We start from the raw sequence: 15,542 nt of genomic DNA, 5'->3' as shown, positions 1-15,542 counted from the left end.
CAGTGCGGTGACAGATTGCCTCAAGTCTTGCATCACACTCTTCCTCAGTCTCATTTGCTCGCCACTGTTGTTGCCGATGAACCTGTTCATTTAGCCTGGCATCTTGCTCCTCTTCAGTCTCCTGTTGTCTCTTAGTGTGTTTTTGCTTTGCTGCAGCTGCCTTGGGATCAATGGAGCTCTTCCTTTTTTGGGGCATCTTGAATCAGAAAGTCAAATTTTGATCAGAAACTTTGTAAACGTTCACTGGTCTGCCCATCCACTGGTCTGTCTTTGTCTTATTTTGATCAGGTTGTTAATAAAAAAAAGTCGCGACGCAGAAAATAAATCAATTGCGGCAGAAAAATGTAAACGACCAAAAAAAAAAATCGACGATTATTTTTTTCGTTTTTTTTTAACATCTAAGCTAAGGTGTGCTGTGGTACCTCTGAGACGTGCTGATTCCGAATAGGCCTTTAGTTTTTCTCTGGGATGCGGAGTTCTCGAGTTATTAGATGACAAACAAACATACACTACTATTTTATATATTTAAAAGAAAAAAAAAATATATATATATATATATATATATATATATTTCAATGAGATAAAGCACATAAGATTTAGTAAGATACCATTTTATCTTGCTTGTATATCATCGACATCACCATGGAGATCAAAAGACTGTACAAAAAGAGATTTTACTGACTGTCAATTTGATTCCAGTACAAAAGTAACACCTTATTCTATCCTGTTAAAAACAAAGGATAACGAAATTGAGAATGCATGAATATAATTAATATTTCTTCCACAGGTGAAAACCTTTTTCATAAGGTAATAGTGATCTGGTGATGAAAATGGAGTTACAAGGTTCCTCCTCACACAGTGTTACAATCAGTGATGGTTTTACTCTCATTAAAAAGTTTGAATCAGGAAATGTTTCATTCTCATGAAGAAGTCGAGTCACTAACAGTTTCACTATTGAGAAGACGATTGAATCAATGATGCCGATGCAACAAGATATCTTATATGAGATTTCCTTAGAGACCACGATTGTATGTTGGGAAAGTAGTTCTGTGAATTTATGGGATGGACTCGATGCATGAATTTTCCTACCCAGATTTCGACCAATGGAAAATCTTCCATTCTGGATGTGGTGATTACCAACTTCCCTGCCAATGTATCTTGCTTGTCATCTGCCCCAATTGGCTCATCTGATCATGTGCTTGAGAAGGTCAACATCTCTGGACATTCTCAGAGAACAGCCTCAGAGTCGTGTTGAGACTGGCAGGTCACTTAGGCGAACTGGCAGGGACTACAAGCAGCCATCACACTTCAGGATTGGTCTCCTATGTCTACCACCCCTGATATTAATTCAGCCTGGGAATTCTTCCACAGAAACCTGTTCTCTCTTAAGCACAGTCATCCCATCTCGTCTTCAGTTATCTTACCAATTCTCCCACTCTTGGTACTCTGAATCCTGTGGTGAGGCAGTTACTTTGAAACAACTTGCATTCTCCTCCTGGAAGGCAAATCCAACTGAAGGCAACCTCAGATCATTCGACAAAGTCCACAACAAGTGTGTGTCTACCTTCAGGAGAGCCAGAAAACAGCATCTATCAAATCACAAGAATGAGCTTTCAAACTTGTCTCCCTCTTTTAAAACTTTGTGGTGGCCTTCAAGTCGGTCTCTGGTGTATGCTCCCCTTCCATCCTGATTCATCATCAGGACCGGACGGTATCCGCTCACATGTCATAAAAACCTACTCTGCCACTCTTGTACTTCCTCTCTCTGCCCTTTACACCCTGTCGTTTACCTGAGGTCATCGTCCATCTTTCAGGGTGGTGGGCTTGGGATCCTAGGATCCTAAGTTCAAATCCCACTCGGCTGTTGAATTAATACCAGGTCGGGTTGACTCTGCCTGTCATCCTTCCGAGGTCGGCAAAATGGGTGCCAGCATGCTGGGAAACGGTGTCGGAGTGACGACCCATCCAGGATTGTGTCCAATAGCCAAGGAGACTGCTTTGGCAGCGCCAATGCTCTGCACAGAGTATGGTCCCAATGGATGGATGGATGTTCCATCTGCTTGGAAATCGGCCAACATCACAGCATTACATAAAGAGGTGTCGAAATGGATCCCCCCCGATTACAGACCAATTAGCTGACTTCAAATCATTAGCAGGTCATGGAATCTATCATCACAGTTTACGTAAAATCATTCCTTTTCTCCAACAGCCTCATCTCAGATCATCAATTCGGATTCATACCTGGTCACTCAACCTTGGACATGCTGCTTCTACTCTCCCAACAATGGATGGAGGCCCTTAATGCCAGTGATGAGATCAAGGCCATCTCTCTGGACACAACTCGAGCTTTCGATACAGTCGAGCATCCTGCTTTGCTCTCCAAATTGTCTGCCTATGGAATCCCAGGCCAACTCCACTCTTGGATTACTGACTTCTGCTACTATCAGAGCCATTGTGTGGCTCTCAATGGAACCCTTTCTTCTCCTCTACCTGTCAAGGCTGGAATACCCCAAGGTAGTGTTCTAGGCCCCTTCCTATTCCAAATCTTCATCAATAATCTCACTAACTCTCTGGAAAGTCCTCCATATCTCTTTGCTGATGACTCCACTCTCTGCCGTAACATCCATAATCTTATGAACAGACAGGCAACAGCCTCTTCCCTCTCCTCTGACCTTGACAAAAATCACAAACTGGTCAAACACTTGGGACATGTCTTTCAATCCTGAGAAATCTGTCTGTCTGTCTTTCTCTCTCTCCAAAAGGAATGTTCCGTAAACCCTCCCATCTACTTTCTCAAAAACCGTCTCAAAGAGGTTCAGTTACTCAAACTCTTGGTTCTCACTCTCTGCCATGATCTCTTTTGGGCAAGCCACATTTCAAAGTTGGCCTCCAAAGCCAGATGCTGCCTGGACATCCTCCATCATGCAAAGTTCTTCCTTGGCACACTTGAGCTCCTATCCACCTACAAGACTTTCATCCGCAGCCTGATGGAGTACAACTATTCTCTCTGGGCTGGCTCCCCTGCCTCACCTCTTGCTTAACTTGATGCCGTGGAAACAAGGCTTTCAAGATCATTGGAATCTCTCGCAATGAAGCTGAGTCGATGGGCCTATCACTTCGTCATCGCCGACAGGTCGGTGGTCTCTCTGTCTTCTTCCACCTCATTTTTGGTCTTCATATGCTGCCCTCTCCGTGCTCTATCCCCCCAAGTATCTGCAAGATGCATGCAGTCCACCAGCAACCCCGTCCTAGTGAAACTGCCTAAATTCCAAACCACTGTTTGCCACCACTCATTGATTCCTCTCTTTTCCCACCTGTGGAACTGCCTTCCACACTCTTTGATTTCATTCTTCCCTCCAGGTATTCAAGACAGCTGTTTACCACCATCTCAGGTCATCCCCCATCCATAGACATGATCTTTTCTACACCCGTTAAACCAGTCCCACCCTTCTAGGTTTTGCTCATGTATCCACATTGTCCACCCCTTGTGTTCTCCCCTAACCCACGTCATCATTACCTGCCTCTGTCTACTTTCTCCCTCCGCCTTGCTATTGGCATTTCCCCTTTCTCCTGATGTTCCCTTTGTTATGTTGTGCCCAGATCTCTTCTGTGTCCTAACTCTTCCATGAGCCTCGACCATGTATTGAAAAAAAATGTGAATGGAGCATGAACCACAATCTTAAGACTGCTCTGTTCTCCAAGTAAAATACCATGATGGTTGTTTTATATTATTTTATGTTTAAATATGATACAAAAACCTAGTGGGGGCAAAATTTGAGAAGAGGTATTGGAAGCAAGTTACAGCATATATATTTTTTTATTTATTTACAGAAGCGAGACTCATGAAAGCACAAGGAGTGGGACAAATATCAAGTGAATGAACGACCAGGAATAGAGATAGAGAGAGATAGAGATAGAGATAGAGATAGAGATAGAGATAGAGATAGAGATAGAGATAGAGATAGAGATAGAGATAGAGATAGAGATAGAGATAGAGATAGAGATAGAGATAGAGATAGAGATAGAGATAGAGATAGAGATAGAGATAGAGATAGAGATAGAGATAGAGAGAGAGAGAGAACAAACTAGCAAATATAGTACACCCGAGCGGGTTTGACGGTCAGCTCGGTACTATCTAGAATGGAAACTGGATATTATAAACAGGGCCAGACGACAGAGGTAACAAGAAACTTTTTGGTCGAATTAAATCTTGATAATTCCTATGAAACCCATTATGCATTATAGCCGTCCGATGCTTCCTTATAGGCCATTCGACTAATCGGTCATTTTGCACTTTATGACCCTGTAACCTTGACCCCGAGGCAAAAATGTGAAAAAGGGCTCAGACGATCTATATAGAGCAACGAGTATTATCATCGTGTCAAGTTCGAACTCAATTGGCCGAGACATCTAGGAGGAGATAGAAAAATAAAAATTGTTCACAGACGAACAGACAGACAGACACGGACGGACGGACGGACCGACGGACCTGAGGACATCAAATGGCTTTATTAGGTCAGTGAGCTGACCTAAAAAACTGTTGATTTAGGAAAAGTTAAGGGGGTAATAAATATCATGGGTTAAAATTTGGGAGGACAAGAGATTGCAGGTGGTACACTGCTTGTTTGAAGTCCTGGAGGGAAGAGTGAGCAGAACAGCCTCTGGAATATGGTTCCATAGATGGGAGAAGCAAGGAATAAAAAAGTTGAGGTGTGCAGTAAGCCAGGATTTTGGAAGTTTAATAAGGAGTGGGTTTCTGGAAGAATGCATGCGTCCTGGAGTATATAAGGAGGGTCAGATGACTTATAGAGAGGAGGGAGAAACGTTGCAGAACAGACCGTAGAAAACAGAGACCACAAATTTGCCTACAATGTGACAGCAACAGACCGAGTAATTTAGCCTTATTATGGGAGATGCCAATACTTTTGAGAGATTTAGATTCCACAAACCCCAGTAGAAATAGATGTGATGCTGGAGCACCAGCCCATAGTGGGGAGCAGCACTCCATTGAGCTACAGACAAAGGCCTTTTAGACTGAGAGTAGCTCTGATTTTACAAAGAAAGACTTGGATCAATGTCAGATGCCCAGTCTGTTGCTGGCTTTGGAAGCCAGCTTTGCTGCCAGGTCAGCTCATGAAAGGTCATGTTGAGACCAAAAAGTTCAATAGATTGAACCAAGACCTTTCCCTCACCTACCTTCCTCCAGGAATGTCAGTGTGATACAGAAAACAGATTCGCATGAGAAGGTTACCATCTTTCGAGTTATCAGTAAATCTGCAATTATCACAGCTTCCCTGTGCACATTTGTGACTTCCAAAAAAAAGGGACAAGGGAAATGGCAAAAACTAAAACTACAGCCATTACTTATTAATCAATCCTTAATTTACAATGGAAGAGAAAGAAAAAATCTTGCATTGTATGAAGCCAGGAAAAGCCCGGGGTGTTGACATCTCCCCAGAATTTCTGAAGAATCTTTGCCTGAAGTGTAGGAAATGGCTTGCAAAGTTTATCTCTCATATTACCTTGGATAATGGGATCATAAAAGTATGGCAGAAAACCAAAGTGATTGCAATCCCAAAACCAAGGAAGTATCATTCTCACGTTTCCAATTAATAAAAATAACTCTGCGAAGCTGTTGGTGTCAACTGCCTTCTGTGAAGAACTTCTATAGTGGAATCTGTTTTGAGTGACATTCAAGCAGTCTTTCACTTAAGCCACAGCACATGTGATCAAGTTCGAGCACAAACCATCTCCATTGAAAATGGATTTCAGATGGAGAAAAATGGAATATAACTCCTGGACTGAACTGCAGTGACGACAGCAAAATGAGCTCATGCAGAAAACAGAAAAACGACCATTCACCGGGATCTATACGAGATCCAACACTCTTGTACTTTTTTGTCAATGAACAACCAATCTTGCGGTTGGACAGATGTTATTTTCTGGCTCTCCAAAGGGTGGGCAAACGCATGTTATGGGCTTTTTGGAATGCCCTGAGATTATCTTCATCAGATTTGCCTTCCAGGAAGAGAAGGCAACTTGTTTCAGAGCAACTGCCTCGCCACAGGATTAAGTATACCATGGGGCAGGATGAAGGGTAGGATTTATTTCTTTATTTCTTTATAGGCAGCCTGTGGCTGCTTGGCTGCATCATTTTCTCGGGGCACGGTTGTGCCGCTGATGCAATGCCCCTGTTACGAGCACATTGGTACTCATTTTACCGACCTCGGAAGGATGACAGGCCAAGTCAACCCTACCTGTTGTTAACTCAACGGCCAGACAGGGGCTTGAACTCAGGATCCTTGGATCTTAAGCCAGCCACCTTGACCATTAAGCTAACACCAAGCCAAAGGGTAGGATAATTGAAGATGAGATGGGAGGAATCTGTTCATGAGAGAGAGCACAGGTTTTCTGTGGAAGAATTCCCATGCTGAGTTAATACCTTATCCCAGTTAATATGACTCTCATTCCATTGCTGATATTAATATAATAGTATTAATTCCCAGACTGAGTTAATACCTCATGAAACGTCAGTGTCGATAAGCTGCTATTGTTCAAAATAGTTTCACAAATTAGACAAATTACCAGTATGTCCACAGAAGATTTGCACTTTCAACAATGGTAGTTATTTGGCCCAGTATGATCACCACAAAGACTGTGCCAATTATTTAATGGGCTGTGCAAGTTTTATTTAAGAGGCTGTTTATTAACCTCCGCCATCTTCGAAGATGGATGGAGGTTACTGTTTTCACCCCCTTTCTGTTTGTTTGTTTGTTTGTTTGTGAACAGTATTACGGAAAAACTCCTGGACGGATTTCGACGAAACTTGGTGGGGGGATTAGGTATGGTCTAAGGATCATGCCATTGGATTTTGGACTTGTTCCAAAAAAAAAAAAAAAAAAAAAAAAAAATTTTGCAACTTTTTTCAAAAAAATTTCGATTTTATTTGAAAAATATTACATTTTTTTTTGCATTTCTACATGTTTTAAGTGATTTCCAACCCCCCCCAAAAAAAAATTGTTGGAGAAAAAAAACAAATTCTGCAACTTTTTTCAAAAAAAAATTCTATTTTTTGGGGGGCATTTCTACATGCGCGTCGATCTAGTTTAGTTTATTCAATCGTGGTTCAGTAGAGTCTGATCCGTTTTGACCTACAATGAATAGGATATCAGGTTCACTTAAGTGACCCAGTAGTATTGGCGGCGGAGGTTTTGCTATCAACCGAGTGCTCCCCCTCTAGTTTATTACTTGCATAGGTATTGCAGAATTCAACTCCATTCATTCATAATAATACCCCCCCGCCCCCCCAATTTCCTCCTCTAAACCTTTTCCCTTCTCTCTTTCCTCCACTGCTCACTCCTCCTTCCCTCCTATCCTTGTCCTTTCCCTTCCTATATGTGACTTTCAAAATGACCGAATCCACTCCGGATTTCTCAGCAAATATGTGCAGAAACCCCAAGTAATGAAGTCAATTGGGGTAACTTAGACATATTTCATACCTATCAGATAAGGATTGCAGCATGAAAGGACAAAAAAAAAACTTTATAAAAAAACCCGAAAGTACTTGGAAAGCGTACTTGCGAGAAAGGGGTGTGCCTCTCCACAACGAAACAGTTGGAGAACTTCCTGATCAACTCGTCCAAAAGGTTGATATGTTGCAGTTTGTTGTGCAAAAACTCCTGATGATGTGAAACCGTGTTAAGCTGAAGGTTTGTAGATGTGTATATTCCAATCAAACCATCATGCTTCACAACACCGATGGAAAGGTCATATCTGTGACTTTTCAATGCACAAGGTAAGTTTAAAATCATGCTCACTATTAATCATGTTTTGGAGGAGGGGGGTGGGAGTGGGAGTGAGAGTTGCATGGGCTGAGAGTCTCCTTTACAAGTGTGTGTGTGTGTGTGTATATAAATACACACACACACACACACACACACACACACACACACACACACACACACACACACACACACACACACACACACTTTTTGTTCTGGGGCCGCAACAAAAGTTGAACTATATATTTTTTTGCATCTATTGGTGAAAGTTGAAGCGTGTGTGTGTATGTGTGTTATATCCACAGCTGATGCTATAATGTACTAACACTAACATTAAACGGTATGAACCCGACTCCTCTCATCCATGAATATTTCTCATAATGTATTTCTATATTTCAGTGAGTCCGATTTTCATTCAGAAACACAACAATTATGGTTAACCTTATGGAAATTTCCACTCTTTCATCTACATTCTGAAAAATTTGTTTAAAAGACTATTTGAATCACAGATTTTGTGCCAGTAATGGCAGGTTAAACGTGCCCGGTGAGCAGAACCAAGTCAATGGTAAACACACACAGCGCGTGCCCAAAAGGGCTCATTTAGCATTCATACATCATTTTGAAAGTCACGTATTGTCAGTTTAATTTTCCCAATTTTCTCCACCAAACCCCAGTGGACATACAGCTTAAGATATACACTACATGGCCAAAAGTATGCAGACACCACTTCGAGTTAGTGGATTCAGCTATTTTAACCACATCCATTGCTGACAGGTGTATAAATCAAGCACGCAGCCATGCAATCTCCATAGACAAACATTGGCAGGAGAATGGGCTGCACTGAAGAGCTCAGTGACTTTCAACGTGGCACCGTCATGGGATGCCACCTTTCCAATAAGTCAGTTCATCAAATTTCTGCCCTGCTCGAGCTGCCTCGTTCAACTGTAAGTGCTGTTTTTGTGAAGTGGAAATGTCTTGGAGCAATAACAGCTCAGCCCTGAAGTGGTTAGCCACACAAGCTCACAGAACAGGACCGCCGAGTGCTGAAGCGCGGAAAAATCGTCTGTTGTAACACTCACTACTGAGTTCCAAACTGACTCTGGAAGCAACGTTAGCACAAACACTGTTCGTCAAGAGTTTCATGAAATGGGTTTCCATGGCCAAGCAGCCGCACACAAGCCCAAGTTCATCATGCGCAATGCCAAGCATCGGCTGGAGTGGTGTACAGCTCACAGCCATTGAACTCTGGAGCAGTGGAAACGTGTTCTCTGGAGTGATGAATCACGCTTCACTATCTGGCAGTCCGACGGACGAATCTGGGTTTGGCGGATGCCAGGAGAACACGACCTGCCCGAATGCATCGTGCCAAATGTAAAGTTTGGTGGAGGAGGAATAATGGTGTGGGGCTGTTTTTCATGGTTCGGGCTAGGCCCCTTAGTTCCAGTGAAGGGAAATCTTAACGCAACAGTATACGACATTCTAGATGATTCGATGCTTCCAACTTTGTGGCAACAGTTTGGGGAAGGCCCTTTCCTGTTTCAGCATAATAATGCCCCCAAACACAATGCGAGGTCCATACAGAAATGGTTTGTCAAGATCCGTGTGGAAGAACTTGACTGGCCTGCACAGAGCCCTGACCTCAACCCCATCAAATACCTTTTGGGATGAATGGGAATGCTGACTGCGAGCCAGACCGAATTGCCCAACATCAGTGCCCGACCTCACTAATGCTCTTGTGGCTGAATGGAAGCAAATCCCCGCAGCAATGTTCCAACATCTCGTGGAAAGCCTTCCCAGAAGAGTGGAGACTGTTATCATTGCAAGGGGGGGGGGGACTCCATATTAATGCCCATGATTTTGGAATGAGATGTTGGACGAGCAGGTGTCCACATACTTTTGGCCATGTGGTGTATGTGTTTCTCTTTTGAGACATGGATTTCAATAAATTGCTTTTTGTGTGTACAGCATGTGCATATGACATTTAAGAAACAAATTACTTTTTATTACCTCCACCACCTCAGGTGGACGGAGGTTATGTGTTCACCCCCGTTTGTATGTCTGTGAGCAGGATATCTTAGAGGTTATTGACAGATTTGGACGAAACTTGGTGGACGGGTTGGGTGTGAGACAAGGATGAATTGATTTGATTTTGGTGTTCATCCGGATGCGAGAATTAAAAAAAATAATTTCAGTGATTCTTCACAATTGAGAGATAGGACCAGAATGATATATACCAGGATATTTCAAAATGTTGTGGACGAGTTATGAGTTGATGACAAAACTTTGTGGATGAGTTTGTTCAATGACAAGAACAAGCCAAATTTAGATTTTTGTTTAGGTTCAGATGCAGATCCGGCCTATCAATGGGATACAAAACATACAATGAATGTTCAGCCTGGCAGAATTATGCACTTCACCGAGTACCGTTGTAGTTACCTCCACCACCGAAGGTGGACGGGGTTTATGTTTTCACTCTTGTTACTTACGAAATCTAAAGATTTCGTAAGTATATTGATGACTTCCGTCCTCTGTGCGTTTGTTTGTTTGTGTGTGTGTTTGTTTGTAGGCACGATAACTCGAGAACGGAAGAAGCTACCAATGTCAAATTACACCACGTGATTCAGGAGGGTGATGGCTAGCGCTGATTAGATTTTGGTCAAAATCGGTCAAAGGTCAAGGTCACAGTGAGGTCAAACATAATTCCGTAAATTCATGTGGAGAAATGGAGTATTTTTGCTTCGGTCGATGTTACGAGTTCGTTTTCACTTCGATTTTAATTTTGTCTTCGGTTTTTGCGATCGCTTAGGACACTTAACACTCGGTTGTCGAAATTCTGGTAAAAATCGGATGTTTTGGAGATGTTTTAAGATTGTATAAAAAATATTTCACTCGCCGCGTCACGGCTCATCACGTGGTGCAGCGCGCTCGAGCAGACGCGTCGTTGAGTCACGTAAAGGTTTTGGGTGTGCGCGCTGACGGTGTTTTCGATAAAGATGGTGTTTAAAAGTCATTTTTTATCCGAATAAAGGTTATCGTCGCATGTCTGACTCGCTAAGCCATCGGATTATGTAAAGATTGTTGGTGGATGGCCGAATATTACGGTTTTGTGACTTTGATAAAATAATATTAAATAATTGCGTGGAGAAATGGAGATTTTTGCTTCAGTCGATGTTACGATTTTTGATGGTTTGGTACAGAATCATCGTAGAAACTTCTGGTTTGCGTCGCTACCTTCTCTAGAGACAGCTTTTATTAGACAAGGTCAGAGGTCAAGTTGACAATTTCGTAAGTACCAGTCTATGATTGCTTGTTTGTCTGTTTGTTTGTGCGCAGAATATCTCAAAAAGTTGTGAACAGATTTGGATGAAATTTGGTGGAGAGATTGGGTGTGTGACAAGGACTAACTTATTAGATTTTGGTGAAGATCCGGATGACTACTATAATTTTTTAAGCAATTCTTCACCATTGAGAGATAGGGCTAAAATGATATATAGCACGATATCTCAAAAAACAATCCTATGACAGGATACACCCAATTCGTGCAATCATTAAGTTACAACATATCATTCTAAAGAGTAGAAGGGATTAAGCAGAAGAAGTCACCGATTATTGATCAGTGTTATAAGGGTGATTTATATTAAGATTGAGTTGATTGAGAATATAATTTCGCTTGTCAATTATTTTCGCAATGCCATTTTTACACAAGTCTTGCGAATTGTTATCACAGTGACAAGATCTTTCCCATCTGGACATGCTAACTTCACATTTTTTCAAGATTATTTTGAGATTGTCGAGCATAGATGTTGACCACCATAATTACGATTTTCCAGCATCAAATTCAGATAGAAAATCGATTTTGGCAATCGGATGTCATCCATATGACGCTTGTGGCTGACCCAACGCAGCTTTACTCTGGCCAGATGTGCAAACATTGGTTTAAAGTTTGAAATACGCTCAACTTCTCGGTAAGATACACAGTGAGACCAATTAATTTTCAGAATTTGACGCAAGTGACTTTGCTGCAGTGCATTGAGCCATTTGATTTGGTTGGCATAGTGGGGGATAGTTTCAAGTCCAATAAGTCCATAGGTAAGAGTAGATAAAACTACGACATGATACACAGTGAATTTTGTTTGCAAATGAATGTCATCGGAGTGCCACACACGGCTCTGGAGCTTGCAGAAGAGTGCGGCCGCTGCAGAAATATGACGACTAATTTTACGACCATTGCTTAGGGAATTTGAAATATTAATTCCAAAATAGACAAAGTTGTCCACCAGATAACGCAGTTCCATCAAGGACAAAGAAAGGGTGAGGGGTTTCCAAATTTTGAGGAAAAGTTGGTTGATGTAAAATTTCTGTTTTAGTTAGATTGTGAGGCCAAAGTCCGTCGTGGCTGAAAATAGATTGAGAGTTTGCTGCAAGTCAGAAAGTCATCAGCATTCAAGAATTGACCAAAAAAATTTCTTGAAAAATTTGGAGTCAGCTGAGAGACGGCACAGATTGAACGAGAAAGTTCATAGAACAGGTAAGGATACCATGTGCAGTGTTACTTCAGTTTTAATAAATAATGATTTTAACGATCGTTTAAAAAAAATCCAAACATTTAGTGCTATTGAAGTCGTCCAGAAGCAGTCCCGACGACCACCGTTATACACCATCCCATTGAACCTTTATTTAAATAGTACAAGTACTTCGAAACTGGAGGTTCTCGGAAGTATTATGACAGGTGATTTGTGTTCTACAGTCTTCAGGTATATAATTAAATTTAAATAAAATAAAGATTGTAAAAGTCATATAAATAAATTAATTCCGGGTTAGTAGTAACTAACTAAGTTTCCTATTTGGAATGATTTTCAATTTTGTTTGATTGCAAGGCTGCAGACAGAGTAAGAATATTATCTCACTTCTCTCCACGCATACATGTGCAATCAGGACAACTTCAGAGACAAAACACGGTAAAACAGAAGACTCGTCTTCCGTTTCATGTTCCGATTCGTGTTTAAAATATAACATTCAATTTAAATAAGTTCGTCCTTGTTTGTAAACTGATAAGACAGACAGATGGATGGATGAACATGAACCAATTGATTAACACCGCTTTTCACTTTTCGCGTGCGAGGTAAAAATCCACCATCAATTTACACGTTAATACAAATACCACAAAACATCCTTTGCAAGGAAGTGTTCAAAAACAGCAGCAAGAAACAATGTGAACAAGGTTGGTACACACAGCCATGCTTCACACCCTTCTCAATTGTGAAAGGAGTTGACAGCTCATTGTTAACTTTGATGTGACCATTCATATTATCGTGTAGACAACGAATCAGCGAGATCCGGCCTATCAGTGAGATAAAAAGTGTGAAATTGTTCAGCCCGGCAGAGATATGTGCTCTACCAAGTGCCATTCTAGTTCTCTCTGCTCTCGGTTTATTTCCCTCTGTGTCTTAATTTTAGGTGATTAAAAAGTTGATTTTTTTTCCTACAGGTGCAAGACAGGATGAAATAAATGCAAATGAAAGTCAGAATTTTGGAAATACCCGAGTAAGTCTTTTTCTTTTCTTTTAATATTTTATCTGATGTGAAACAATAGCAAATAAAAAAACCTGCTTGTTTGGATTTTCAGGAGAAAGAAGAAGAAGAAGTGCAATACTCCACAGTGCACATCAAGAGTGGAACAGCAGCAGCAGCAGCAGCATCAGCACCTGAAGATTCAGATGAGACAGCTGAGTATGCAACACTGAAAAGGCATTAGAAAGAAGTTGCTGACGCAAGATACGAACAATGCAATTCTTCACTAGTACTTATTGTCGAATAATTTCTCGAATTGGATATTGGATCTCACTTTGGCCGAAAATTTGTGCTAAAATTCCACTGGATGAACACCATGATGATCTTTGCAAAGGCCCTTTTCTTAAATTAGATGTTATTGTGTTCAGAGATAAGTTTAGTCTTTGACACATTTAAAAAAATAATTCAGTTAGACAAAACCAATAGGAGGCACTTCATCAGCAGCACAGCTGCATTCCCCAGCAATGATGCAAACCCATAGCCATGTGCTTCCAGCATAGAGAAAAAGAAGAGGTTTCCTTGTTTTTGGTATCATTTTAGTGTCCCTCCCAATTTGCCTTGATGGTAATACAAGTCAACCTCAAGGCATTGACTGGTACCACAGAGACAGACCTGGCAAAACGTGTTTCCAGATTAACTCACAAATGATGTCCTGAAGGTTTTTGTTATATTAGACATTTTCAGGTAACTTCCGCTTCAGTTGGTATAAAGAAACAAGCAACCCTTCTGTGGAGATGATTGATACATCATGAAGGTTTTTGATCGAGTCCCAATGTGGCACAATTTTTCCGGTTTCTTCTTCTACGAGTTTGATTTTCAGGTCTTCATTACCACCTTCAGCTCTCCGACAGCAATTTTATTTTATTATCCAATGTCGATGTGTCCAATTGTTTTTAATCACTGTTTCTCTCCAAAATTGAAATGCCATATTTTAACGTACTGGTCAGTCATCGGTCATGCCCTCTTCACAGGAAGTGTCGACATTTTTATTGGCCCATTAATAAGTGTGCATTGTGGCAGGGAAGAAAGATGGGGTTGTGGCGAAACAGCTGAATTAATCTACTTTTGCTCTAAGAAGCACAGTAATTCAAATGCTTTGATGCAACTCCATATAACTCCAAAATGAAACGAAAGTAGCTTAGCTTGTAGCGATAGAGGTGGCTACATTTATATGAGAAAAGTAGTTCAATCCTGTAACAAGATTGTATATTAAATAAAGATAACTTGCTATTAATGTAAAGTTTCTGAAAAAAGCATCTTACTCTCTTAACATCACTATTCACAATCCACTCCACAACACCTCCCTTGAACTTATCATTCGCCACCCACTATATCAAGTTGTGCACCCTTGGCTACAACAAGAGGGTAGCCAAGGTTACATAACATCATTGTATAAATATTTTTATTATTTTGGATTTATAAAATAGGTTGTTTCATCATTTCATGTTATATTTCGGATGAGAAGGTTCATTTGAACTCTCCTGTATACGAGGAATGAAGACCTTTACCCAGCATGTTTTGATTTGAGTCATTGAAGTGGAGGTAATTTCAGTGTTTTAAAATTAACCCCAACACCTTCCATCTGCTTGATCTTCTTCATTCACAACATCTCAATCAGCATGTCATAAAATTTCCAACTTCCTTGGCACTTTGCCAAATGCTTCTGCAAGCTTCTCTAGTCTCTAATTCGTTAGCCCACACAAAGCGAAGCGAAAAGCAGGGGGAAGCAATTGGTTCATGCACGTCAGTCTGTCTTATCAGTTTACGAGCGTGAGTTTATGATTGAGGAGCAACTTATTTAAATTGAGCATTATATTTTGAACACGAATTGGAATATGAATAGGAAGGCGTTTTTCATTTTATCATACCTTGGATCTGGATCTGTCCTGATCGCACGTGCACAGAATGGAGTGAGAGAATATTTTTACTCTGTCTGCCTGACACTCAAACAAAATTGAAAATCATTCCAAACAAGAAACTTGTGGAGTTTTGTTCTATTTGCTTCAGCGGTTTTGTTATCATTTAATGAAAACTGCAAGTTCACCCTATTTGAGCATGAGTAATTGTCTACCCAAGGTCCATGCTCATTGTGGGGTTCTATGAACAAGGGAATCTGTTCCGTTGATCCCTTTGCCAAAAACGTCATTATGTCCTTACATTACACACTCTGTGGTCATCTTCATGGACATT

The 15,542-nt window shown here is 41.0% G+C and overlaps 1 protein-coding gene across 3 annotated transcripts in view; it reads left to right on the top strand.

Annotated features, from left to right (window-relative positions):
- Positions 1 to 14,918, top strand: part of LOC147025069 (T-cell surface glycoprotein CD4-like) — a 92,943-nt gene extending 78,025 nt beyond the window's left edge. For all 3 annotated transcript variants that reach the window (XM_085885626.1, XM_085885625.1, XM_085885624.1), the window contains 2 exons: positions 13,270 to 13,325; positions 13,408 to 14,918. In XM_085885626.1, coding sequence (XP_085741752.1) covers positions 13,270 to 13,325; positions 13,408 to 13,536 — 185 coding nt within the window. In that variant the 3' untranslated portion in view covers positions 13,537 to 14,918. The remainder of the gene's footprint in view (positions 1 to 13,269; positions 13,326 to 13,407) is intronic.
- The last annotated feature ends 624 nt before the right edge of the window (positions 14,919 to 15,542 follow it).

The sequence above is a fragment of the Eptatretus burgeri genome, chromosome 6 (assembly GCF_056783735.1).
Source record: "Eptatretus burgeri isolate ZD-2024b chromosome 6, Ebu_testis_v1, whole genome shotgun sequence".
In the NCBI taxonomy this organism is placed as follows: domain Eukaryota; kingdom Metazoa; phylum Chordata; class Myxini; order Myxiniformes; family Myxinidae; genus Eptatretus; species Eptatretus burgeri.
The sequence above is the reverse complement of the archived record's forward strand: the minus strand, read 5'-3'. Positions and strand labels throughout refer to the sequence as shown.